The following is a 27439-nucleotide window of genomic DNA, read 5'->3' as shown; positions in this document are numbered from 1 at the left end:
TGTGATACATTCTTTGAAAAGCTAAGCAGATATTATGAAAAATTGTGATGCACCTCGTCCTTTTTTTTTTGTTTTTGAGAATTAAATATTGCTTCATTCAATAGTCAATAACAAATATAATGAAAATCATATTTTTACAAACACTAATAAACCTTAAAACTACACTCCAGAACATTCCTCTACATTCACTACTAAACAAGTGAGAATAAAGTCCGGTAGAGTGGATCACTATTGAATGGTATCTTCCATCACACCTCGTTCTTGAGGGTTGAGTATTCGTACGCAACTTGCCTAATCTCTACCTAAGGAGGACAGGGTTGCTCGCCCGCATCAAGTGAGCGAACTGGCAAACACTTGCCTCCCATGCACAAAGGCGAGAGCAGGTGCCAAGCTAGGTTTCACTTGTCCTCCCGACCCCTAATTATAAACACTTAATTTTTCTCTCTTCTCATTTATTTCTTCTCTCCTTTTCACTTCTCCCCCTTCCTTTCACATCTCAAAGGTCGTTCACCGTCCTTTCTTCAATCTCATTTCTCTTCTCCTCCCTCTTCTATTATTCTTCTCCTCCTCTTTTAAACCGGCTTCTCTCTCTCTATTATCGTGAGTCACAAGTCACAACTCACGGCCAAGCCACAATTTATGCAACTTGTAACTTTGTCAAGACTTTTTATTGGATTTGTTTGATTTTCTTATGTATATGCAATTTTGTTAAATTTTTTGTGAAAAATATGTTTATAATTGTATAAATAGAATTTTTATAATTGTAATGCTTTCTTTGAGAAGCTAAGCAAATATTATGAACAATTGTATTACACTTCATCCGTTCCTTTTCTCTGTGATGGGGGGGGGGTTGTGGAGTTTACAACTTTTAGCTGTCCAATGCCATGTTCTGATATACTCCTACCTGAGTGCATCCTCTACTTAGCATTTATGCATTTTACACACTAATCAACATCTTTTGTCCAAATTCTAAGTAGATTTCCGAGAGAGAAACAGTGTATACACCCTATAACATCTAATTCTGCTCTAAGATCCACAAAATTATAGGGGATCTAAATCTTACATGCATCATGCAAAGAACCATACTGATTCAGACACCTTTCTGAAATTTCTGATAATGTTTAGAGAGAGATTTTCTCGCCATTTACATCTCATATTTACAGACTAATGCTCTATAATTACCTACAAAATTCCTATAAAACTCCACAAGAATATCTCCCCCGACCACTTTGACTAGCATAGCACCAATGACTCACAATTATAATTGCAGCAACTCACTCTTTTCCCAAGCGAATGAGCAGAATCTCTCCCCAAGGCGGACAGCAGTTTCCTGTGTGCCATGGTTTTCAACAAGTTCCGTGTTGAAGCTTAAACGGCAACTGGCTGTTTGCCTACCAACTCACAGTTCATTGGTAATACTGACAACTTCTGTGACTGTTGCGTTGCAAAAGAAACATCTACGGCAATTTAAAAGATGCCTGGTTATGCAGCCAGAACAAGATATGTGAGAACATGGCACGAACCGGGCATCTGCTTCACCAGTATAACAGATGCAGCATGTGTTATCATCCTCCTCAGTTTCTCCCCCATATCCCATTTTATCAACTACTTGCGACTCAGTCCGGCTGATAAGGATGCTCACAAAGTTCTCAAGCTGCCCAAGTTTTCCAGGATAGGCATCCCCCCGGAAAGATCCAGCCTGGAGAAAATAAGAACGAGAGCATAAATTCCTGTTAAAACCTTCATCTTAACAGAGAGAATATCTAGTCATTTCAAGCAATCAAGATTGGGGTGAGCTAAAAACACAAATTGCATTATCCCACAAGCTGACAAGCTATTCCACCCACCAATATAGACATGAACAAGTTGCAAGTTTAATTCGAAGGGCTAATGCAAATGCCTTGAAAGCTTAAGTATGCAATAATTGGGAAAACGGAATATGACAGATGTCCAAAAGACATCGAGGCTAGCAGTTATATGGAAACACAGAATCCAGATCCACAAGTTTGGCAAATTAGTAGCAGCTATTATACATTTGCAATTAATCAAATAACCATCTTAAAAAGGGTAAGGTTGGGGGCATCACCAGCATAATACTAGTAAGTTCTTGTACCAAGTGATAGCACAATAAAAGAAAAAAATGAGTCTCATAAACTGAAACAATTTTCCAGCTGATGGGAAAAGTTTAGGATTCATGCCAATATGAATGTACATAACCATGGGGAGAGACAGAAAGGAGGGAAGGGGGAATCAGTCAGGGACTAACCCAGTTGTAATCCAAGAGATATTGGAAACCACAATGAACAGTTTTAGGGCAGTCCATGCTTGCAAAGACACCCACAACATCATTGTGCTCCCTGCACTCTGCACCTGAACTGGCATCCAGCAAATTCAAGATGATCCCCACAAGAGGTGCCAATATCATGCCTCTGTTAACTTTTTCTAAAGAATGACCATGTCGTCTAAGCAGCCTGCAAAATTAACAGGCAATATGAAATTAGTTTGTAGGATTTTAAAATTCCCTATTCATTTCAGCTATTTATAATGTTATGATAAGATATCAAGTTATCCATGAGAAGGCATTGGTGGCCCAAATATGATATTAGGTTGGGAATGCAGAGTTCTTTAGTACAGAGCAAAAAAAAAAGAGCAAAAGGGAGGCATAAAATGACGTGGGTAGAAATCAAAAGCAAAGATATGACTGTTAAACGGTAAATGGAGCAGTGGCCCTAGGTAAGGATGAGTGGCATAATAGGATCCATATAGGCAACCTAAATTAGCTTGTTTTTAATCTCAGCCGAGTACATCAAGTTAAACTATAACCAAGTTTACTTTGTACCAAGAAGTAACAATCAATATGTTCCATACAGTCGAAGTGTGAAAATAGACTTATTTCATACAAGTTCAAATACTACAAGAAACAGAACAGATTCATGCAAATTTGATTGGAAAAGGGTAGAAAGGTTCAGGGGGGAGAGTAACAGCACAAGTTTGTATTCAATAGCCAGGAACTTACAAGTCAAAAAACTCAGCATCTGTTGCTGAAGTTATGTGGTTCAGAATAAAGATGATCAGTTCAGTTAGCCGTCGAAGATTTGTATCAGTCCCCAACAAGAATGCTTGAGGGATTTCATGGGTACAGAATTCCAATACCCTGGTAAGATTGCATGAGAGATCAAATATGACACTGCATTTTCTTTGCTGAAACTCTAATACCTGCAAGAATGTTTTACAACTATTACATGGCATGATGGAGAATGGGGGAAGAAAGGTGTTAGAAAGGCATAATGGGGAGGGGATGGTTCAAACAAGAAAAAAAAAACTATGCACTTGCCAGCAAAATGCATATCAGTAAACCTATTATAAACTACTCTACCCGACAAAAACCTCAAAGGCAGAGAATTAACCTTTTGATATACCGCACCGTTAATGACTCAATCGCATCATGTGATTTACCACAATTAATTAATCCAATCATGATAAACATACATAAACAGATGAGAAAAAGCAAAACTCCATGTCTGAGAACAGGTAAGAATTCTTTTTTTTTTCAATAAGTAATAGAAGATTTCACTAAAAAGGCAAAAGTCATAGTATAGGAACACTTAATTAGAAATAGGAAAAGGAACAATAAAATCATGAAAATTCAACCCATTAAAATTAGTAGAAACTATCAAAAGGAACAAAGGATTGAAAGAAAATTCTCTGTTGTCTGCTCTCGATCCTCAAAATTTCTAACATAAAATAACTAAAGAGGATAAAATTTAAAAATTTTTAAAACTTTTGTCCATAATTAGTGTGGCAGCAGGATATTCAATCGCCTTGCAACTGCACAGCCCAACCCAGAAAACTGAGTAAGCAACCACCACAACTGGAAGAACAAGTAGGTCACTCCAGGTTAATTAATATTGACCACATGAGAGAGTTTTTACAGTCAATTTCAAAACAGACCTGAGCACAATGACATAAATGTCGAACAACAGAAGCAAATATATGGATCTAAAAACCTACATCCACTAGAATATTCAAATCCCTACATCATATTTATTATGCACTGACAGCATGTCAATACACCCAGGCTGCACCATCCCATGTGTGAACCACCCGTCATAGTAGAGCCTTAACCCAGCCCATCTGTTTGCAAAAGTAGATAATTTAGAAGCACAGTAAAGAAGAATCAAGTCCAAATATTTCACCACGATCCCACCTAGTATTCTCAGGCTATAGATTAAGCCAATCATATTAATTACTATCTAAATCATGTGAACGGGTCAAAGAACACTATCATCATTTGAACAGTTCAGAAAATGAAAAAGGCAGTGAGTTCAAAGATCAGACAGAAGTCAATTAAACAACTGAAAAATTGTTCGAAGATATCTCATTAATAGGCCAGCTATGGGCCTAACTCTCTAACAACTATGGAAATCTCCTACATAACAAGTCACTCCCCCACAAAACCACCCACCCCCCGTGCACGTCCCCCAAACTATTTCTCACATACAAATACACACTAATCTCCAGTGTTAACCACAGCTTTGATCACTGCAGTGGACATGCACAAGGCATGTGACCAACTCCCACACATTAATCATCGTGTCAGTCACTACAGTGGATGTGCAAATCGCACGCAACCTGCTCCCAACCACAAAGTGGCGTCACATCTATCACAATATATAAAGCTGAAGCATTCTCTTGGTAAAAAATTGTGCCACCTCAGCATTCACTCAATTAATTTTATTATTTTACTATTTTCAATTTTATTTTGCTTCACCACTTTCATTTTCCACTGTCAATTTTCAGCCCCTTCAATCTCCAGTCTGTTCAATTCCTTTTGTTTTAATTACAACACTAAATCCCAACACTTGCTCTTCCTTTCTCTCAAGTAATTATATCCGTTCAAGTTCCAGCCAGCTAATTTTATTGTGCATCAATGGTCTAAAAAAATTAGCCACACCTCTTCACTTTCCGTTCATGTCTCTTACAATTCCCCATCTCATCATGCCTCTTTGGTTTCGTCTCTTGCAATTCTCTACCAGTTTTTCACATGGGCTGGTATCTATTTATTGTTTAATTTATTGCAATACTTATTTCTCCTATAATAGAGAGGTTGTTGCTGATGCTTACAAACCATGCAGTTTTCTATATTGCTGTTCCTTCTGTGGCATGACTGTGACGAGAAAGAGAGAAATAGAATACGGAGAGAGGGACCAAGGCAAGAGAGAGAGAGAGAGATGTCTCTTACCTAGATGGGTGGCAAGCGGTGGTGCAGCAGGGCTTCTTGGTGAAGCAACATTGGCGGCATGGAATGCTAGGTGCAGTAGCAGCAGATCTTGGGACGCGGTCGAATTAGGGGGAGGGGGGAGAGAGAGAGAGAGAGAGAGAGAGAGAGAGAGAGGCTCGGGTGAGGGTTGGTATTTTTTATATTCATAATGCTCAACCCTCTGTGCTTGATTAACATGTAACTTGCAGGCGATGATGGGGAGGTTGTGGAAGTTGCAAGTTCTGCTATGGATACATTAAATAGGACTTACAGGATGCCTTCCCTGTTGAATGGTTGTCCTCCTTATGGGCACAATTCTAATTGAATGGTTGTTTCCAATGTCCCAAATTGTAAGACACTGAGCTACTTGAGACATTGGAAAGTGAAGAGAGCAATTGTGGGAGATGGAGGAAGATGGAAAAGCCAGAGTTGGGAAATCTTGAAAAAACGCACGTTTTGACTTTTCTTTTTTTCCTTTTTTCTCTGGGCTGGGTTTATGTATTTAAAAGGCTGAGTAAGCAGCAAAAATCGATGCAAATATAGCCCTTGGTACAAAGAAATTATTTTAACTGCTTTAAACCTAACTTTTTTATACAAAACAAAAACTAAAATCTTAATTTTTTTTGTTTGTACCTATCTATATAAATGGTGCAATCTTAATCAATAATTTGCCCATGCGGTGCACAACTAGTTACTATGTATAATTGAGACAAAAAAAATGTCTGTCTGCTGTGATGGAAAGATGTCTTAAGATTCAAAAATTAGGGAAAATTGTGTATCACAGGGAGATTTGGGATAGATGGTCCAATTGAGTTCATCTGGGGATTTATGTTTCCAGCACATTTATCAAATCTGTTGGCAAGTTCGTCTGAACCTTACAACAGGCCACCACTACTAAGCTTAAGGGAAGAGATTCTGGTGGGAGAGTGTCATTTTGTTTCTGATCACTTACTATTTGATCATATCCTACTTTTGAGGTTCTAATTTAGTCATGCACTCAAAAAGCAGGTGAAAATACTAAAATATACATTCATCTTCTCCATGTGTTAGTTCAATTCCAACATTGCCCCAAGAATCTTATGTATTCAATGTTGTCACTTCATACTTTGCACAGCACATCCCAGCACTAAAAACAGGCCAAGCAACGGGAAAAGGGACAAGAAAAATGGATGTCCATATGATTACTGTAGGTTACCCAGGTTTGCACTCTGTGGTTCCAATTAGTCAATGCTGAGTGAAATCCAGATGAACGTTAGTTCCAGGTTTACAATTTGATTTTTAAAAAAAGAAATCATTATGCTAAACAGCAGTGCAACCAACACCAACATCCCCAGCATTTTGCTACCTTGGTCATTACGTATATATTATCATCATTGGCCAAATTAACTCAAAAGATAGGGATCAGCTGCTGTACTCCCAATCCACTTAATAGCTACTTCTTCCATTTGTTTTGGATCCTCCAAAAAACATTCTTAACATTCTCATCTCACAGTGCACCCATCCCCTCTCCCCCCAGGGATGGTTGTTTTTTAAGTCCTTCCACAGTTACTGTGGTGCTCCCACACTGTTAAAGCTCTTTATTATGGCATGTTGTATGAAATAAGAAGAAATTCAAGAAAATACCTCCTAAATAATAAACAGGTTTTGGAACAAACACAAAAGAAAATTAATATGATTGAGAAAAGAAAGTATCACATTTTCCATAGGAACCAGATTAACCATACCTGGAATTTTTCTTGCATTTCACGCATGGAAACGGAGAATTCAGTCATTGTCCAACTGAGAGTGTTAAATAGGCGGTTGAGGAAAGCCGAGAACAGATCTTTGTCATTGATGCAAGCTTCCCGTAGCAATCTCTTCAAGAATGAAAAGGCCAAACAGCATAACTGGTCAGAAGTGGCTCTAATGGGTAACTAAAAAGTCATATATCAAAAAAAGGGGTAACTATTCACCTGGAAAACCACAGATGATGATGATTCCCCATGCTTGGAAGAACCAAATCCAGAACCCCTACATAATCGCAGAAGAATGTTGGTTACTGGGATCCAGGATCTCTGATCAAATGCTGAAATCAATGCTGTTGGCAAGATGTGTATTGCTGCTTCATTGCTCTCAAAAGCTGCCAAATATTCCTTGTACTGTACCAGTACCGATATGGAGTGGAGGAGAAGATCCTTAAGATCTGCACTTGATATCCTTGGGTCATTGAAGTGGACTACTACAAAGGTAACCTGGTCCACAAAACATCTCATATAAACTTAACTGACTCACATTATTGAATACATTAAACATTCTGAATAAAGAAAACATCGTGAATCTGTCACCTGAACAAATGGCCCAAGTAATAAGGAAGATATAAACTAGGAAGTCAGTGCATCATGTCTCATAATAATTCAAAAGCTACATGTAAGCAGGTCAAAATATACCATGCCCATGGTTTCACAACCTTGTAATGAAAATTTAGAAGCTTCATAAAATTTGGTCGCCTTTTAGGATATGAAGACGCATAAGTATGTGCTAAAGGCTTTTTACAAGAGAGTGAAACCTGTACTTGTTTATATCATTCGTATTATATTATTTTAATAAGAAAGAACAATTTTAATTGATAATCAATCATGTTGCAGATATCAAGATCATACACCACTGTCATGCCAAATTATACAAGGAAGAAGAAGAAGAAGATTAACAGATGAGACATACAAATGAAGCAAGTCCCTGCTTGACAAATATCGCAGGTGCAACAAACGGAGGATCACTCTTCCGCAACACATGAAAGCAGTCAACCTGCATAGACAATAGCAATTGATAATAAGGTTAATGGAAACAAAATATCATCAACTCTATACGTGCAGAGTGCTTGAGTGAAAACTGAAATGAAGCAAATACAAATGTTATCAGCAAAATTTCTCATTAAATGTTTTTTTTTTATAAGTAAGAAGAAATTTGATTGATATAAAGATAGGCATAGCCTAGCTACACCAGAAGTATACATGTGAGTACACCAAATTAAGAACTAGAAACTATTACAAGAAAATCATGGAAGCTAAGACCGTTTAAATCTAAAGCAATGGCCCACATAAATAAAGTCTTCCAGAAAAAACTCTTAAACTCCTATGAGGAAAGTTCATGATCCTCAAAATGTCTATTATTCTTTCGCTCCAAATACACCAAAAAATACAAATAGGACCATCTTCCACACAGCTGCAATCTGTGGTGTCCCTATGATCCCTCTCCAGCTAGCTAGTAGTTCAACCACCCTTCCCGGCATTACCCATGCTAATCTCATTCTGCTGAAGAAAAAATTCCATATGTCCCATGCAAAGTCACAATGTAAGAGTAAATGATCTACCGTTTCACCACTATTTATGCACATACAGCACCAGTCCGTAATTATAAGTCAACGCCTTCTTAGATTATCAATGGTTAGAATCCTCTCTAAAGCTGCCGTCCAAACAAAGAACACAACCTTGGGAGGTGCTTTACTCCTCCATATGTTCTTCCAAGGGTAGATTGAACTGTAAGCATGTCATAGAAAGAGCGTACCGAGAATTTCCTTTTCCTAGAAGGTCTCCATTCCATCTTGTCCTTAGCTGTAACAACAGAAGTGGTGTTATACAGCAGATTAAAAAATCCACCAGAGCACTCACTTCCCAATCATGTGCCTCCCTAGTGAGGTTGATGTTCCACTCCTGTGAATCATGACTAATTGCCCTCACGTCAGCCACCATAACTTCCTTTTCTCATGCAATTCTGAAGATATTGAAATAAGCAACCTTAAGAGCCGTATCTCCCACCCACACATCATGCCAAAAGCTTATTCTACTGCCATCCCCCAAACACAACTTAGTATTACTCGAAAAAGCCCCCCAACCTTTCCGTATAGACTTCCATAACCCCACACCATATGCCCCCTTACCCTCATTAGAACACCAGCCCCCCTTGCACTCCGATACTTCGCATCAATCACCCCTTTTCCATAAGCCTTCCCTTCCGTGATTATAACACCACAACCATTTCCCTAATAGAGCCTTATTAAAGGCCCTCACATTATGGACCCCCAAACCACCATCTCTCATAGGAGTACACACATTATCCCATCCAAATAGGTGAAATTTAAACTCATCACCTAGTCCACTCCACAGGAAATCACGTTGGAGTTTCTCAATCCTAGATGCAATGCTCACTGGAAGGGAAAATAAAGACAAGAAATATATGGGAAAGTTGGATAGAGTGCTCTTAATAAGAGTGGTTCGCCTCCCTTTCAATAAGTATAACATTTTCCACCCGGCCAGCCTACGCTCTAATTTCTCTAACACCTCCAATTGTCTTAGCTTTAAAAGTTGCTCCCAACAGGAGACCAAGGTACTTCAATGGCAGCGAAGAGACCACACATCCCAATATGTTGGCCAACCCCCTAATATTTCTTACATCACCCACTGCAACCATCTCCATTTTAGCAAGATTTATCTTTAACCCGGACACCGCTTCAAAACAAAGTAAGATAGCCTTCAAAGATTGAATATGTCCTGCATTATCCTCATAAAACAAAAACGTATCATCTGCAAACAGGAAATGAGAAATAGTGATGGAGTCATGGTAGATAGCCTCCATCACAAGGACAAATAAAAGTGGTGATAGTGGATTGCCTTGTCGTACCCCCCGCGAACTATTAAAGAAACCCACAGGATCACCATTTACCAAAACCAAGAAGCGAGACGTTGACACACAATGTCTCATCCACCCCCTCCATCTTTCCCCAAATCCACATCTACGAAACAAATAGAACAGAAAATCCCAATTGACGCGGTCATAGGCCTTCTCCATGTCCAATTTACATAAAATACCCAGTAATCCCGACTTGAGCCTGCTGTCTAAACACTCATTAGCTATAAGAACCGAATCCAATATTTGTCTACCTCTCACGGCATTAGGATATGTTTGGGGCATGGGATGAGACACAAAATTCTCATCTCATCTCATCTCATCTTTCATTACAACTTTCCCAAACTCTCATACAAAATATAATAAACAATTCAATTTTTTCAAATCTCAATTCAATTTTTTCAAATTCCAAAACAATAATAATATTTTAAACTTTCATCTAAAACCATAAATTCTCATTTCACTCTCCTAACCTACCATCTTATCCATGATTGTGCTCATCGCCTCATCCTATTGGCAAGTACTTTCTCATTAAATGTTAATACTACTTGCCATATGTGGTATGTCTAAATCCTTTGACATAACACACAACCCTTTTTCTTCTTTTTGAGTCATAAAATGGCAACTCACACATTCAAAAATGGCTCAAGACAAATCAAATTTATTGCTAGAAGAAAAATATATATATATTTGAAAAAAAAAAAGATCAGTAATGTACCATATGTGTGGGTGATGAACAAGGAAACAAGTTATACATACTCTATGCAATACCTATATCTGTGATATAACATGATTTTACAAAGTTTCATGCTGAATAAAGATTTTATATACCAGAGTTTCCAGATAAAATTCAGGGATGTAAAAGAACAAGGAATCCACTTTGCTAAGAACCAGAAGCAATTGGACAATCCACATGCACATTGCATACATCCCTCTCTGCTTCCATTGGGAAAAAAGAGAGATGCGATACCTGTAAACCATTGAAGTAAATTAGAAACTAAGGGTACAAATGCAAACCAAGTTTTTCAAATCACAAGGTGAGCTGTCACTTTCTTAAAAATCTTTATATAAAATAAGTTTTATTAACAAAAGTTAAAAAGTAAAATTATCAACGTCATAGTAAGGACCTTATAGTCCCAAACAAAGCTTTGATGTTTTTCATATTCCAACATCATGATAAAATATTAATCAGAGCATCCGCACACAAAACATCTTCTCAGTTAAAAAATTACAAAAAGGGAGAAAGACAATAACCAATAAAAGAACCCACATGGGCCTGGGCTCTGAAGCACATATTTATGTCCAAGTATCATTCCATAAAACCAGGCATCCTTGATCACTATAGAACACCATGCATGATAATATGTCAGCTACCCCCCCCCCCCCCCCAAAAAAAAAAAAAAAAAAAAGAAGTGTATACGAACCAAAAGACTATCATTGGGCCATAAATAACCCAAGCAAAATCAATGGCATAGAAAACTACAAACATTTAATGAAAAGGGCAAGCACGTGTCCATCTAAAACATACTTATAAAAAAATGTCCATCTAAAACTACAAAAATTGAAATTATTGCAAATTACCTATTAACACTGCAGCTAAATTAACAGGCCTAGATTCAAACAAACGGCAGCCACAAATGAACAGGAAGATATAAAATACAACAGAATAAAGACGTGAAGTATCAGCACATTCCAGAAATTGGCCATAGTTTTGTTTAAAGGATAAAGGCCATCTAGAAAACAACCTATGTCAACATCACCATCTTTATCAAGACATCATTTTTTTTATAGGTAATAAGAAATTCATTGATAGAAAGATAGGCATAGCCCAAGTACACTAGGAGTATACAAAGACATACACCTATTTAAGAACTAGAAACGGTTAAAAGGAAATCATGGAAGCTGGAACCATTGAAATCTAAAGCAATGACCCACAGAAACAAAGTCTTCCAGAAAAAACTACGAAACTCTTCCAAGGAACGTTCATGATCCTCAAAAAGTCGCTCATTTCGTTCACTCCAAATACACCAAAAAATACAAATAGGGGTCATCTTCCATACGGCTGCAATCTGTGATGTCTCAGTGATCCCTCTCCAACATGCTAGAAGTTCAACCACCCTGTCTGGCATTACCCATGCGACTCCCAGTTTGCTAAAAAAATAGTTCCAGATACCTCTAACAAACTCACAATGTAAAAGTAGATGGTCCACCGTTTCACCACTATTTCTACACAAACAGCACCAATTCGTGATGATTAAACCACGTCTTCTAAGGTTATCAATGGTCAAAATCTTCCCTAGAGCTGCTGTCCATACAAAGAATGCTGCCTTGGTTGGTGCAATAACAGTATTATACAGCAAATTGAAAAATTCCACCAGGATATTCACTTCCCAATCATGAGCCTCCCGAGTAAGATTAATGTTCCACTCCTGGGAACCTTGATGATGTACCCGCAGATCGGCCACCATGGCTTCCTTATCCCTTGCAATGCTAAAAATTGTTGGATAAGCATCCTTCAAAGCCGTGTCACCCACCCACACATCCTTCCAAAAGCTGATCCTACTACCATCCCCCAAGCACAATCGAGTATTACTAGCAAAAAAGCACCAAACTTTGCGTATGTACTTCCATAGCCCCACTCCATATGTCCCTCGGCCCTCTTTAGAACACCAACCCCCCCCCCCAGTTCACTCCCATACTTCGTGTCAATCACCCCTTTCCATAAAGCTTCTCCCTCATAATTATAACGCCACAACCATTTACCTAGTAATGCCTTGTTAAAAGCCCTCACATTTCGAACCCCCAGCCCACCATCCCTCATAGGAGAGCAAACCTTGTCCCATCCCACTAAGTGAAACTTAAACTCATCTCCTATGCCACTCCATAAAAAATCACGTTGAAGCTTCTCTATTCTAGTTGCAATACTAGCGGGAAGAGGAAATAAAGATGAGTAGTACGTTGGAAGGTTGGATAAAGTACTCTTAATAAGTGTAATCCGCCCCCCTTTTGTTAAATACAACTTTTTCCATCCGGCCAACCTACGCTCAAATTTTTCTAGCACCCCCTCCCAAATAGACTTGGCTTTGAAAGCAGCCCCCAATGGAAGCCCAAGGTACTTCAACGGCAACGAAGAAACTGTACAACCCAAGATGCTAGCCAACCCCCTAATATTGCTTACGTCTCCCACTGCTACCATCTCTGTCTTGGCAAGATTAATTTTCAGCCCAGATACAGCTTCAAAACAGAGTAGGATGGCCTTCAGAGATTGAATATGTCCTGCATTGGCCTCACAAAACAGCAAGGTATCATCTGCAAACAAAAGATGAGAAATAATGGTATGACCGTATGAAGCTCCCACTGAAAATCCTGAAAAAAATCCTCCCCCTATTGCTGCAGACACCATCCTACTTAGAGCCTCCATTACTAGAACGAATAAAAGGGGTGATAATGGATCACCTTGTCGTAGTCCCCGCGAACTGTTAAAAAACCCCACAGGATCACCATTTACCAAGACCGAGAAACAAACCGTAGACACACAATGCCTTATCCACATCCTCCATTTTTCCCCAAAACCACATCTACTCAACATGTATATCAAGAAATCCCAATTAACGTGATCATATGCCTTCTCTATGTCTATTTTGCATAGAAGACCTGGAACTCCCGACCTGATTCTGCTGTCCAAACATTCATTGGCAATAAGAACCAAGTCTAAAATTTGTCGCCCCCTCACAAAAGCATTTTGAGATTTAGAGATAATCTTTTCCATGATTGTGCTCATCCTATTAGCAAGAACCTTTGACAATATCTTATACTTGCTGCCCACGAGACTAATCGGTCTAAAGTCTTGTATCTCCATTGCACCAGCCTTTTTTGGGACTAGAGCAATAAAAGTCGCATTTAAGCTTTTTTCAAATTTGCATTAAGTGAAGAATTCCTGAAAAACCAATATAACATCCTCTCTTACCACCTCCCAGCAAGTCTGAAAAAAAACCAAATTGAAACCATCCGGGCCTGGGGCTTTATCTTTGTTCATTTTGTTGATTACTAGAATTACCTCTTCTTTAAAAGGTCTCTCCAGCCACGTCATGCTATTTTGACCAATGCCCTCAAAAACTAGGCCATCTACCGTAGGCCTCCATGTATGAGATTCTGACAACAAATTTTCAAAATGACCAACCACAAAATCCTTCAACACGACCTGATCAGAGGATGCAACTCCCTCAATATTCAAAGACTATAGAATTAAACCTTCTATGTGCATTAGCCATACGGTGAAAAAACTTAGTACATTTATCCCCTTCCCGAAGTCATAGAGCCCTTGACTTCTGTCTCCACGAAATCTCCTCCAATAAAATCAATCTTTCAAGTTTAGAAACTACTTGCTCTTTACAGTTGTTCTCGACTCCTACACCCTCCAAGCTTTGTAGCTCGTGTCAAGCTTTTCATCTGTAAGGTACATCACCAAACACATGTTCATTCCATATCTTCAAATTCATTTTCAAAACTTTCAATTTCCTGGCCAACACATTGCTCGGATTGCCCTCAAATAAATAGGAACTCCACCATTGTCTAACCAAATCCACAAAACCCTCATTTTTTAACCACATATTCTCGAACTTGAATGGCCTTCTACCCCCTATGATACCACCACCATCAAGCATTACAGGAAAATGATCGGAACAAATTCTCGGGAGTCTTTTTTGGCTTACAACTGGATATTGAAGTTCCCATGATGGGGAAATGAGAAACCTGTCCAGTCTTGACCAAGAAAAATGGTTAGACCAAGTATACTCCCCTCCCATTAGGGGTATATCCATAAGGCCTGAGTCAAAAATGAAATCTGAAAAATCCACCATAGCTTGATTTTGGCGTCCCTCCCCTGATCTTTCACTGGAAAATCTTGTCACATTAAAATCTCCTCCAATACACCATGGAGCACCCCACCAAGAACAAAGACCAGCCAGCTCATCCCAAAGCATCCGCCTTTCCCTATCCAAATTAGGACCATAAACCCCAGCAAAGGCCCAAAGGAAACCATCGTCAACATTTTTAAACAAACACCCTACCGAAAACTCCCCCACACACATCAAAGCTCTCCACCACCCTCTTATCCCACATAATCAAAATACCTCCCGAGGCCCCAATCGAGGGTAAGTAAGTCCAACCTGCATATGGGCAGCTCCATATGCTCCTAATAATGCTATGATTGACAAGCTTCAACTTCGTTTCCTACAAACAAATGATGTCTACTTTCCATTGCCTTAATAAAGCTCTTATTCTAAGGCGTTTATTAATCTCGTTCAGCCCCCTCACATTCCAACTCAATATTTTGGGCTTCATTTATCAACTATGCCACCCCTCCCCTTGTTTCTTCCACGACTCGCACTCCCCTCCTTTCCATAATAATTAATGGACCACATCAACCTCTTTAGCTCCCTATCTCTTCTCGACCCTGCTCCATGCTGACCTGCCTCTATGGCTATAATCAAAGCCTTAAACTGCTCTTCATAGCCCACACACGAGATCCCCATACAGCTCTGAAGTTCCTCTACTTTTTTCAGAACCCAGTCCGAGGAAATACTAGGAGGAACCATACTTAACGGAGTAGGATCCTCTCCTCTCCTACAGCCTCCTCTCCCTCAGAAGAATATTTGCAAGGGTCAAATAATGTCAACATACCTTCTCCTTCATCTCCGTGAGCCAACTCTTCACTAGCTCCCTCAAAACCGAAAGCCATATCTTCTTCCCCCCACGGTTTTAACTGTGTCTGGACCAAAAATGAAGGTGACCCAGGGTCTACCGAAGGAGACTGAGACACCCCATGAAGAGGTGACCCTCCCCGAGCAACACCAGCACCTTCAGCGGCAGAAACAGGTTCATCGCCGTCTTTATTGTCTCCCACCACCACTTCAGGCAACTCTGAGGCCACTGCCGGACCACCACTTGAGGCGCCGCAGGCCGTCGCCCCTATCTGTGCCAGACCCAGCCCGAGACTCGGGCTTGAAGTGGATGATTCGGGCCCCTCCATCATACCCGAAATCCTGGATTTCGAGCCTTTCTCCTGCCAAACCCGAAGTAGGCTTCTATTCAGGCCCAGCCCATTTACAGCTTTCTTCCCCTTTAATTCGGCCTCTCCTCCCTGGCCCACACTCCCAGTCTGAGGCCCACTAGTCTGAACCTGACCCATCTTTAATTGCCCATTAGCCTTAGGCAGCACCTGAGACCCACTTGGACCATAGCCCGCAGACTTACCCAAGCCCACTCCCAGCCCTTTAATCTGCGCACTGTATCATCCAAGCTATATTAGCTTGTAACAAATCCACTTGACTTTTCATTTCCTGTAAAGCACACAACACGCTTTCCTCAAGCAGACCGACAACCCTTCTGCCTTCTACCATCCTCGTTTGATCTTCTACAGGAACAGCGACATCCCTTTGCAGGCCTACCCCTCTCGAGCCTATTGATGTGTCAAAGTGATGGCTAACCCAACCACTACCTCTGAGCTGCAGCACCTCCCTGTAAGACCGAGATGTAGGCTGATATGGAGGCAGAGGAGGACCTGCACAACTAACCACCTCCAGCGCCTCCACCCCCTTCCTTCCCTATCCTCTGGAATGAATAGGAATTTTCGATACCCACCCCCCCATATTCCATCAACGCCATGAAGCAGCCTCGTGAGTTAAGGCGACGCTGAGCAACATAGCCCCTGTCACCATCTCTATGAGCAGAATAATACCCCTGCCTCCCAGCCTTCAAGCTATCCTCCAAGGCATGTAGGAACCACCTTGTCGTGCCTATTCCCAGACTAATCTCCTTCACCACCTTCCAACCTTTCTCTGTTATATGGACAAACCTCCCCTCCCTAACTATCTCAAAAGCCTTGGATTCAATAAGCACTACTTTTGAAGAACCCATAACACACTAATAGCAACACTAACACAACACTGGATGCACCGAAACCTCAACAGAAGAAGAAAACAGAAGTTTTCATCGTCGACACCTTTAGATCTAACATCACTCTTTGACTATCTACATGACCGATTACTAACTGGTAATCGGTAACAGAAAGAAGACTTGAAAATTATCAAGACATCGTAATCAAAAGTATGTCCATTATGGTATAGTTAGAGTCTCAACATTATGGTGGTGAGGCCTAACCAGTATATGAACCCATGTCAGCTCCATTTAGACTTATGTTGAACTTCGCCAACAGATATTAATAAGGGGGGAAAAGAATTTTTTATGAGTAATGGGGGAAAAAAGAAATTGTGGCACATATAATAATTCTTTTAACTTTTTTTTTACTTAATATGCCCAATTAGGAGAGGGAAAGATAGAAGAGATGCAGGTATTTAATGTGGATAATTCCTAGCTACAACTTATCAATAGTTGCACACCAAAATGAGTATAGACATAGCCGCAAATACAAATCAAGCATAAGGCTTACGCTTTACTTACAGTATCAATTTATAGCCTATACTAAAAAAGATGTGGAAATCTTAATGTCTTAATGTGGCCATGACCAGGAAAACATTAATAAACAGGTTTGTTTTCCTTTCTTTTTTTCTTTTTTCTTTTTTTTTTTTGTGGGGGGGGGATAAGGGAAGTGAAAAATAAACACAAGCCAAATTGAACTTCACAAAGATCTCCTCATGCTCATCTTACCATGTACAATGTCTTACGAAATCAATAACTTCTTCACGATAACAATTGCGGGCTTCTTTCAAACGCTTTAATTGCTCACTGCAAGTTCCTTCTCTTATCTGTTTATCAGTTTCATCCAGCACAGAGATTGACTGCGACTGATGAGACATGTAATATGATGCCTACAATCCGAAAAATTTACTTCAGATAATTTGAAGTATTTCAAAGCAACCAAAAAATGCAAAAACTACAAGTCAGATTATTCAGTAATGGGTTGGTGCACATGCGTGAAAGGTCTTGGGTAGTGTATGTAACGCCTCAAGGAAGGCCCAAGCCACATCTGGGCCACTCCAAAATGACTGATCAATGGTACAATTGGAGCCCCATTGAAATCATTATAAAGAGCAAAAAATTCTCCCTCCCAAACAATATGGGATTGCATACACGGTACACCATCTATACCCATGGGGGGGTATCACAGTGTACATGACTGAAAATGCTTTAAAAAAGGGAATATTTCTTTTTTTATCAGTAAATAAGACTTTAATTGATAAGAAATAGGCATAACCCAAGTACACAGGATATAATTTTTTTATAAGTAAGATAGCATTTTATTAATAGAAGTTTTTTTTTGTAAGTAAACATTTTATTAATAGAAGTAAATAGGCATAACCCAAGTACACAGGAGGTATACAAACGGCATACACGTAGTTACATAAAAAGGAGCTAGAAAGAGATACAAGAAAGTCATTGAAGCAAGCTCCATTAAGAACACAAGAAGATGCCCAAGTACACAGGATATATACAAGAGTGACACCTAAGCATATAAAAAAGGGAATTTGCAATTAGTAAATTGAAAAAAAAAAAAAAAAAAAGTGCTCAAATCAAGAAACACTGCAAAATAAAGGTAGTTTCACCTATGAGCACAGATCACCAAAAAGTCAGTTTCACCTTTGAGCAACACCACTTATTACAAAGGTATAATCACCATATAAAAGGTACTCTAAATCAACAAATCACCATGTTAATCTCGACATCAGTAATTCTTTTATAAATAATGCAGACATATGTAAGATGGCATAAAAACGGAAATAAATAATGCAGTTACGCACAATTCCACCTGTTCCAGACTGATCGAACAACTATGCAAAAGGCAAAGTTGAGCATGTTAAGCATGTGCAACAATAGAAATGTTAAGATGTGGCCATGATGTTTCTAAGTTTGCATCAATACAAACCTTAAGATCAGACAAACTTGAGTGTGTTTCTTCAAATATTTGAAACTTGTTGCACCATACATAATTGGGACTCTACTGACAATGGCATTTTAGGCATGGCATGCTCAGAAAACTTGAGACGAGGAGAAATAGCCAGAGAATATCCCAAATATAGGTCTAAGAACATAATAGGTAAAAGAAAGATGATATAGAATGGTCAACCACTCAACTAAGGGGAAACTGTACAGGACATGGAGAACCCAAAGGAAGGCTAACATTTTTTTTTTATAAGTAATAAGATATTTTATTGATCAGAAAGTAGGCATAGCTTAGGTACACTGGAAGTATACATGTGAATACACCAATTTAGGAACTAGAAACAGTTACAGGGAAGTCATGGAAGTTGAGACCATTCAAATCTAAAGCAATGGCCCACATAAATAAAGTCTTCCAAAAAAAAACTCCTAAACTCCTAACATTGGTGGCAAGCAATTGTCAAACCGATCCATTCCCAAAATAGCATGCAGCAACTTATATCAGCTTTCTTAAAAAAAGACCCACTTTGACCTCTTGTAATATCCAACCAGCATTGTATCAAGTTTCAGCCAAAACCAAAAGGTTACAGATTTATCTTGTGCACAGTAGCCTCCAATATAAGGATACAAAGTCATTAAGCTAGTGCTGGCAAAGATATAATTACAACATGGATTATATGCATTGTAGAAGGGCCACTAGTAACTACCCTAGCTTAATTTCATGTCATGCTTCTACCAAAGATACTAACTTTTGGAACATGGAGATCAGATTAAAAGTTAATTGAAAGTGTACATTTCCACATAAGCTTATAAATTACTTATCAAGAAATCATAATCATATCAAGTTAAGAATTACCTTTTGATGCAAAAAGGAAATCAGTGACATTGATAACAAAATTTACTCTTGACATTAGCTGTTAGAAGTTTTTGAGCTTCATCAACTGTTCATAATCACAATTACACTGCTGATGGATATGAGTCCATGGGGACTTGGACCCTTAGTCAGAAGATGCAAATTCTTAATCTATTTTTATTTCAAGCTTTTTGTAGTTTTCCCTTTTGCCTTGACAATGCAGCTTAGATATTTTTAAAATGGGGTGGCCAAGATATTGTGGAATGAGATTTTTGGTAGGACGGGAATTGCTTGGGTGATGCCTAAGCAAGTGGTGGATTTTCTTGCTTGTTAGAAAGGTTTTGAGGGAAGACAACGTGCTGCTGCCATTTGGAAGATGATCCCCTTGTGTTTGATGTGGTGCTTATGGTTGGAGAGGAATGGGAGGTGTTTTGAAGACAAAGAACACTCAATGGGAGCACTTAGGGAGTTTTTCTTTAATACTTTGAGTTTGTGGGCTAAGGCTCTTGTATTGAATAGAGATGATTTTCTCGATTTGCTTTAGTCTTTTTTCAGTTTCTCGAGTGTATGTAGGTATTTCCTCTTGTATACTTCCTGTGTACTTAGGCTATGCTTATTCTTGGTAATAAAATCTCTTATTAATTATAAAAAAAATGGGTGATTGGCAAAGGAAAAGAACAAGGCATACCACTCTTAATATCAATGGAGATGCTACTTATCCTTTATGTATATATATATATATATATAAAATGCAGTCTGCGGATGCTACTTATAAAAAAAGATTCAATGCAGATGCTACATTTACAATCAACAATAAAACTCGTGCATCATTTAAAAAGGATATTTTCCCTGGTATCCTTACCTGCTTAAAGTTTGGTGCAAGACCTATGTGATACAACAGCAGCAAAGCATCTAGAAGTTCTTCTTCTTGTAGCATAGCTGAAGAAACACCATTCTCCTGGGGTACAATCACAACATGTTGGACTGGGCGATAACCAAGTTCAGATTCAGATTGTTCACTGGAGCTAGGTTTATCCACTATCTCATCAGTCAAACTTCCAGCACTACATTCTGCAGCAACATGAGCAGATCTCTCTGGAATATGGTTGCAATGGCCTGTAGAACTTTTAGCTGTATATCTAATTGGATCCTTTGAGATTCTAGTGAAGTCATCATAACTTGAACTTGAACAGCAACATGGTTTCTGCCAGGTTGAATGAGTAACTCTGGTTTCTTCGTCATCCATACAGCCTTCCTCCCACCTGATCACTTCTGCTTCCTCATTATTTGAAGGGTTTGAATTCAATACATGACTGAATGATCCTCCAAGCCTAGATATGTCAGTTCGATGAGGATCATTTTTTAAAAATAAGTACATAGGAAAACTTCGCTGACCACCCCTGTGAAGAAAACCAATATTGAGGTCAACCATTTCACAGCTCTTCAACCAGCCACAGATATCCCTCATGCCAAATCCTTCAGATAGGAAATGGAGGATAACTGTGAACAAAGAAACAAGAACAGAATTGCTTGAAACTCCAGGTGGCAGTACATTATGATCTGCACCTCTTTTCTTTAATAAAAGATTCTGTACAAATGTCCTAAAAACTGAACCAGGCAACTGAGGAGGTGTTAGAGGCGGTATGAATTGAATGACCAAGCGACAGAGGTCCCTATGCTTCTCTTCTATCTGCAAATAAAATAGGTACCTTTCAGTTATGAATTAATATGAAAAATTGTAGAGCTAGAATCCAAACAAATTAATCAACATAATGTTGCCCCTGCATATGCCTTAGAAGAATACAATTCAAGGGAACCCATAGCATACAAGTAGTCAATATTGAATATTTCGCACCACAATGTCAAGCCTCAACCTTGATAAACTCTTGTATAAAGAACTTCGAGAATACAGATAAATGATGATAACTTAACTTTATTCAGAACATTCCATATAAATAAACATTTAACTGATCTGCGTCCCTCAAATAACATCAGTTTGTGGCCAGTTCAGACCAATGCCTTTTTCTTGTCTTGATAATTAGAGGTAAATATATGCTATTTTAATATGAAACTAATTAACTTTGCAGTGATGTGAAACAAAGATCCGATACATTAGTAGTTGTTGATGATTTGGATGGGAACGAAAACAACTTTGACGAGAGAAGCTTTGAAGCATGAGCTCATTTAAACCTTTTTACTCTCTTGCCCTTTTCATCTACATATTTCCTTCCAATCTTTGATATGATTATCAGCTTACTTCTGGTAAGCTTTCAACAGTCCAGGGATGAATTCTGTGAAAGACCAACTCGGTCAGAGAGCTATGCTGTTTTATTTTTGGTATGTCAAGGCTACATGTTTTATATCACTTTGTATCACCCGTTTATATTACTAATTTTCCACCAAAAAATCCATTAATAGGTCAAACAAGTATCTCCATTCACTTTGCCTGCCTAAAACAATGTTACCAATTCAACTTATAAGGCAGCCACACCGCACATTATTAGCCCATAAACTTGTGCGTTTATTTCATGATCGGTTATTCACGAAAACGTTCTATAAAAGTGCTAGTCGAATAAGGCTTGGTTTGGATCGAGAGATGCTTCAATCTCATCCCATCCCATCCCATCAAATCTCATCTCATCTCATCTCAATATCCAAACACCACACACACACACTTTTCAATTTCAAATCTTTAACTTTTTCATCTAATCATTACCCAATTATTACAACTTTCTCAAACTTACAAACAAAACATAACAAACAATTCAACTTTTTGAAATCTCAAAACAAAAATAATATTAAAAAACTATATTTTAACAATATTTTAACTTTATAATATTTTTATTCCTTTTTCTCTCCTTTCCCAAAACCCCATAAAACATTTTAACTCAAACCATTTCACTACTATTCACAAACCATCTTACTACTATTCACAAACCATCTCAAATCATCTCATCTCAACTCACTATCCAAACCAGCCCTAAGATAATGATGCTAAATTCAAGAATGTTATTATAATAGAAGATCTTTACCAATTTTTTTTCCAATCATGAACAGTTGAGTACTTTATCTATTTGTTGTTGAACTATTATGTGCTTACTTCTACGGCATGATGAGATGATGAGAGGTGACTTAAGGATGTTATCATAGTACAATATTCTTAGAGGATTTCCTTTTCAATTATGAACCACTGGGTTGTTCACATCCATGGTGCTTAACTAATTTTTACTGCCACAATAATTGACAATACCACTTAAAAAAAGTAGCCAACAATACAAATTTGAGAATGGAATAACTGTTAATACAACTATTAATGTGGTTATCCCAACTATAGTATGGCTAGCTCTTTTGGGTAAAGTATCCATGTGTACTTCATTGTACCTTTTGTGCCTATCAATAAAGATTTAATACTATTTAAAAAATATATACTTGGCTTTCTTCTATGCTTGGAATTATATATTTTTTTTTATAAGTAATAAAATTTTATTGATTGAATGCAACTAGGCAAAGCCCATGTACACAGGTAGTATACAAAAGAGACCCCTAATTACACTCTAGCAAGCTGAAAAGAAAGTAAAAACTCATGAACATTCCCTCCCTTTAATACAATAGCAGAAAACGATTGAACTCTATGCTTGGAATTATATGATCAGTGCTTTAAAAAGAATTATTCTCCTTTCCATTACCATTTTTCAAATCTTTTATTAAGGATAAACTAGAACACTCATATAGACTTATAGTTATAATGAAAATATAAACTGTGGTTAAAAATGCACCTTATTGATTGCTTTGGACAAAGCGGTAGTTGTCAAGATCATGCCACTCTCATGGGAAACGTCTTCACATGAACCAGGCCACCATACAGAAGGCATTAGGCATTCAAGATCCTGTTTGTTTGGGGACTTCTGTGACAAAAATCCTTCAAACAAGAATTCAAAATCTGATGACTTCCACCACAGCACCATCAATTCTTCCCGTCTTAAGATATGACATGCCAATGCAAGATAAGAATATGATCCTGAATATGGGCACTCAGTGAGAACCAACGACCTTGTTTTGCAGCCACATGAAAGGGCACCTATCAGGTGCTCAAATAACAAATGGGATCCTTCAAATTTTAGAAAGACATCGACCGCTTTATCCAGGCTTGAATAGTCATGTGGTGCCTGCACTCCAAACACTTCCATCATGAGTGACAGAAATGGACCCCAGCCTATATACTCCACACTCCCAGCATCAGTTTCAAGTAAATGGAAAAATTCCTCACATATCCCTTGAGATACTGGATCAAAAAGTTCTTCAAATGAAACAAGTGTCCTCAATCTCCTCAATTTCTCAATAGAATAATGCTCATCCCGTTCCATACTTTGCATATCCAAAAGCCTTGACAAGCACCTCAGCAACTGAGTAGCAAATAAAGTGACAGAGGATGGTGATTGAATGGGGAGATAGCCTTCAATAGGGTACTTAAATGGTCGGGACCCAAAGTTTAATTCACATCTTTCACCTTGAGAAAGAGAAATTGCTGGATAATACCCAAATCCGGGCCTTATCTTGCGAATCGCATGAAACGCCACTCCAAGTGAGATACCATTTCGATAGAAAGAGATCTGATCACAATCCAAATCTATGCAGCATCCAATGACATCACCAACAACCCACGACTGACCATATGACTCAGCTTCCTTATTCCATTTCTTCTCCCTCCTTCCATCAAATGCATATGAATCTTCAGCATCACCTACACCCTTATTGTCAGTGAAAGGACAAGAAAGAGTTACCCATCCAAGTTGCTGTATACCTGATGTTTCTAAAATAACCTCATACATCCATTTCCCTTTCCAAACACAGGCATTAGCCCTAGCACTACTGAACATTGCTAGACTCTCTACAAGCAACGGTGGCTTGATGATTCTTATATCACCACAAATGCTGATATCTTCAAGAACAACAACATGGGGACCACAACCATTATCATATATACAAAGTCCATTCATATTTCTAATCAAAGAATCCAAGTTCACATGGAAGTTTGAGAATTCATTCTTTATGATAGAGCGAACAAAATTACTGTCAACTGGTATGGTCAATGGACGAATTGATTTGTTAGGTAGACCAAATACATATTCAAGAGTTCGCTCCACAGATTGGTGACAAAAATCATCGCAGTGTGAAACAAGCCGGGTTTTTGACGAATTCTCTGTACCATCCTCACCATTCAATATTACAGCCAAACCAGAAGAAAGCCCACCAATCCGGAGGCTGTCTTCGGCCATTAGCAATATATAAAACCACTATCCCCTTCAATTGATGACCCAGCACCCGACCAAATCCTTTCAAAATTCAGATACCCTCGCAGAGATATCGGTCCTCTCTAAAGCAATTTGACCCCTTGAGCCTGAAGTTCCCAAGTCACAGCGCATGACTATATGACGAAAACAATCTACATAGAACTGTTTGGTGGCTGGAAAAAGCAGAGGAGAAAAAAATTAAAGCAGCAGCATGCACAGTCCAATACATAAAATCTTTTTAATCGTTACAATGACTAAAGCTAAGTTAACTAGGAAGCTCCACCCCCCAGCACCGACCCGAGGCGCCAGACAAACAGTATATGCAATGATTTTTCTCACCCATTCCTTCTTCCTTTAGTTTCCTAGGCAAGCAAACAGAAATCGAAATGAATCGAACAAATTAAAGAACTTACAGGTGTTTGTTCTGTTTTTCGTCTCTTGTGGCTTCAGAACTGAGAAGGCGGCGGGGGAGGAGCCATGCTAGGGCTTTACAGGAGCCGTTGATTGAGAGAGAAAGAGAAGAGAGAGAGGGGGGGGAGGGGCTGTTTATGCCTTTGTAAGTTCTGGACTTTCTTTAGCGTTTGGCCAACAACGGGCCAAGAGTTATGGAGAGATTTGAAGGAACCGAACCCCAGGCCACAGAAGCAACAGAGCAGCCGCTCCTTCCCCCGACCAGATCGACCCCACCAGGAAGAAATTTACCGACACGTGTCCATCGACTGTGGGCTTCTGGGTTGCTGACGTGGTACAAACCGCACCCTCTGGTTTTCCTTTCTTTTTAATTTTTGATTCTGTTTTCGGTTTCCCTGTAACTCGGTCAACTATCTCTCTCTGACTCTGATCTGAGAGTTTTTGGACGCGTGTCTTGCTGAGACTCCGTTGATATTACTTCTGATTATCGTCAATGGAATTGTGTTCATTGTAAATTCTGCCAAATATGTGGTCAAAGAATAGTATTGGAGCATGACATTATAGATGATTCACACCTGAAATCCGGGATGCATCTTTCATTCCATCACATCTCATTTTATTATATTTCATTCTAAAACATCATTTAAATATAAATATTGTCAAATTAATCATTACAACTTTCCTAACTTTCCAAACAAAAAATAAAAAATAACTCAATTTTTTTAAATCTTAAAACAAAAAGTATATTCTAAACATATTATAGTTTTATAATATTTTTTATCCAATTTTTTTCTCTCTCCTTTCCCAAAATCCAATAAATACTTATCTCAAACTATCTCACTATTATTCACAAATCATATTACTATTATTCATAAAATTTTCATTTCATTCCCAAGGCAAACTTTATAGTGAGACGATCTATAGATAGTAATGAAATGGTTTGTAAATAGTAGTAAAGCTGAAAATCGACCCTTTCGACGCGATTTCTAGATAAAACCACCGCCGATCGAAGACTAAAAAGTGGGGGGAACAACCGACCGTAACCGGTCGATGGGGAGGAGGAAAATTAGTCGTATCGATTTCGATGGTTCTCGGTCAGCTTTCAGTTCCCTTGCAGCGAGCTGCTTCTGAGAGAAGAGAGAGAGAGAGAGAGAGTTGCAGAGTCTGAGATTTGAATCAGGAAGAACATTGGGAAAGAATAAGACTCATCTCGAAATGACGTCGTTCGATACATATTTTTTTCATACATTTTTAATAAAACAACGTCGTTTTCATTATGTGTTCTATACTTAAGGCGTAAAACAATGCCGTTTTAAAGGTATATTAAAAAAAAATAGTTTTACCCCTTCGGTCGGTTCAGCGATCCAGTCCAGTTTCAAACTGGGACCAAATTGCTAAACATCAGTTCCTTCAATTTGCCACCGCACGTCGGCCAGTTCTCCACCGATTTCGGTCGGTTCTTGAAGCGACTAGTCGGTTCTCGTCGGTGGCGACCAGTCCCTCGATTTTTGTTCAGCCCTAAATAGTAGTGAAATTGTTTGGTTAAGATATTTTATAAGATTTTAGGAAATGAGAGATAAAAAGTTAAATAAAAATATTATAAATTTAAAATATTGTTAGAATATTATTTTTTAATATTATTTTTATTTTTAGATTTGAAAATTTTAAATTGTTTTTTATTTCTTATATTTTGTTTGAAAGTTTGGAAAAGTTATAATGATTAGATAATGATTATATGAAAAAGTTAAAAATTTAAAATTAAAAAGTGTTTGTATTTGTTGTGTTTAGATATTGAAATGAGATAAGATGAGATTTGAGGATCTTGCAATCCAAACGGGACCTAAAACTTAGTCATATTAAGAACGAGAAATGCTACTTATTATCCCACATCACACGCCAATAGATGATTTGTCATTTTTTTCCTTCTATATAAACACACATATTGATGTGTCATTATAACTTTAAAAAAAAATTAAAACAACAATAATTTTTTAGCATAATTGATGTGGAAAGCTTCCACATCAGCGGTGTGCTGGGTGTGTACAAAATAAGGCTTTTAAATAC

The 27439-nt window shown here is 38.4% G+C and overlaps 1 protein-coding gene across 4 annotated transcripts; it reads right to left on the bottom strand.

The window, feature by feature from the left end:
- Positions 1–956: 956 nt before the first annotated feature.
- LOC109012772 (E3 ubiquitin-protein ligase RKP) lies at positions 957–25565 on the bottom strand. Of its 4 annotated transcripts, XM_018994575.2 has the most exons (11): positions 25378–25559; positions 23450–25137; positions 20536–21363; positions 17591–17751; positions 10754–10892; positions 7961–8044; positions 7213–7491; positions 6985–7116; positions 3017–3216; positions 2267–2471; positions 957–1699 (listed from the first exon to the last, which is right to left on the bottom strand). In XM_018994575.2, the coding sequence occupies exons 2-11, from the start codon at positions 24947–24949 to the stop codon at positions 1400–1402; spliced, it is 3828 nt and encodes a 1275-aa protein (XP_018850120.2). In that variant the 5' UTR covers positions 24950–25137; positions 25378–25559; the 3' UTR covers positions 957–1399. The 4 variants fall into 4 exon arrangements, 2 of the variants coding, with proteins under 2 accessions (XP_018850120.2, XP_035550572.1); XR_001999516.2 differs by lacking the exons at positions 957–1699; positions 2267–2471 and adding an exon at positions 4038–4134 and having other exon boundaries at positions 3062–3154; positions 25378–25565; XR_001999515.2 differs by lacking the exons at positions 957–1699; positions 2267–2471 and adding an exon at positions 4038–4134 and having other exon boundaries at positions 3202–3216; positions 25378–25565.
- Between the last annotated feature and the right edge of the window lie 1874 nt (positions 25566–27439).

This window comes from Juglans regia, chromosome 10 (assembly GCF_001411555.2).
Source record: "Juglans regia cultivar Chandler chromosome 10, Walnut 2.0, whole genome shotgun sequence".
Lineage (NCBI taxonomy): Eukaryota > Viridiplantae > Streptophyta > Magnoliopsida > Fagales > Juglandaceae > Juglans > Juglans regia.
This window is presented reverse-complemented; position numbering and strand designations above follow the sequence as displayed.

What these genes read in the sequence shown, in the direction of transcription:
- LOC109012772 (XM_018994575.2), bottom strand. Translation starts at nt 24,949, where the DNA reads ATGGCCGAAGACAGCCTCCGGATTGGTGGGCTTTCTTCTGGTTTGGCT. An exon ending in CATCATCTGTGGTTTTCCAG is followed by an intron (nt 7,117 to 7,212) that starts GTGAATAGTTAC and finishes TCATTCTTGAAG; the next exon opens with AGATTGCTACGGGAAGCTTG. An exon ending in AAATGCAAGAAAAATTCCAG is followed by an intron (nt 3,217 to 6,984) that starts GTATGGTTAATC and finishes ACATTCTTGCAG; the next exon opens with GTATTAGAGTTTCAGCAAAG.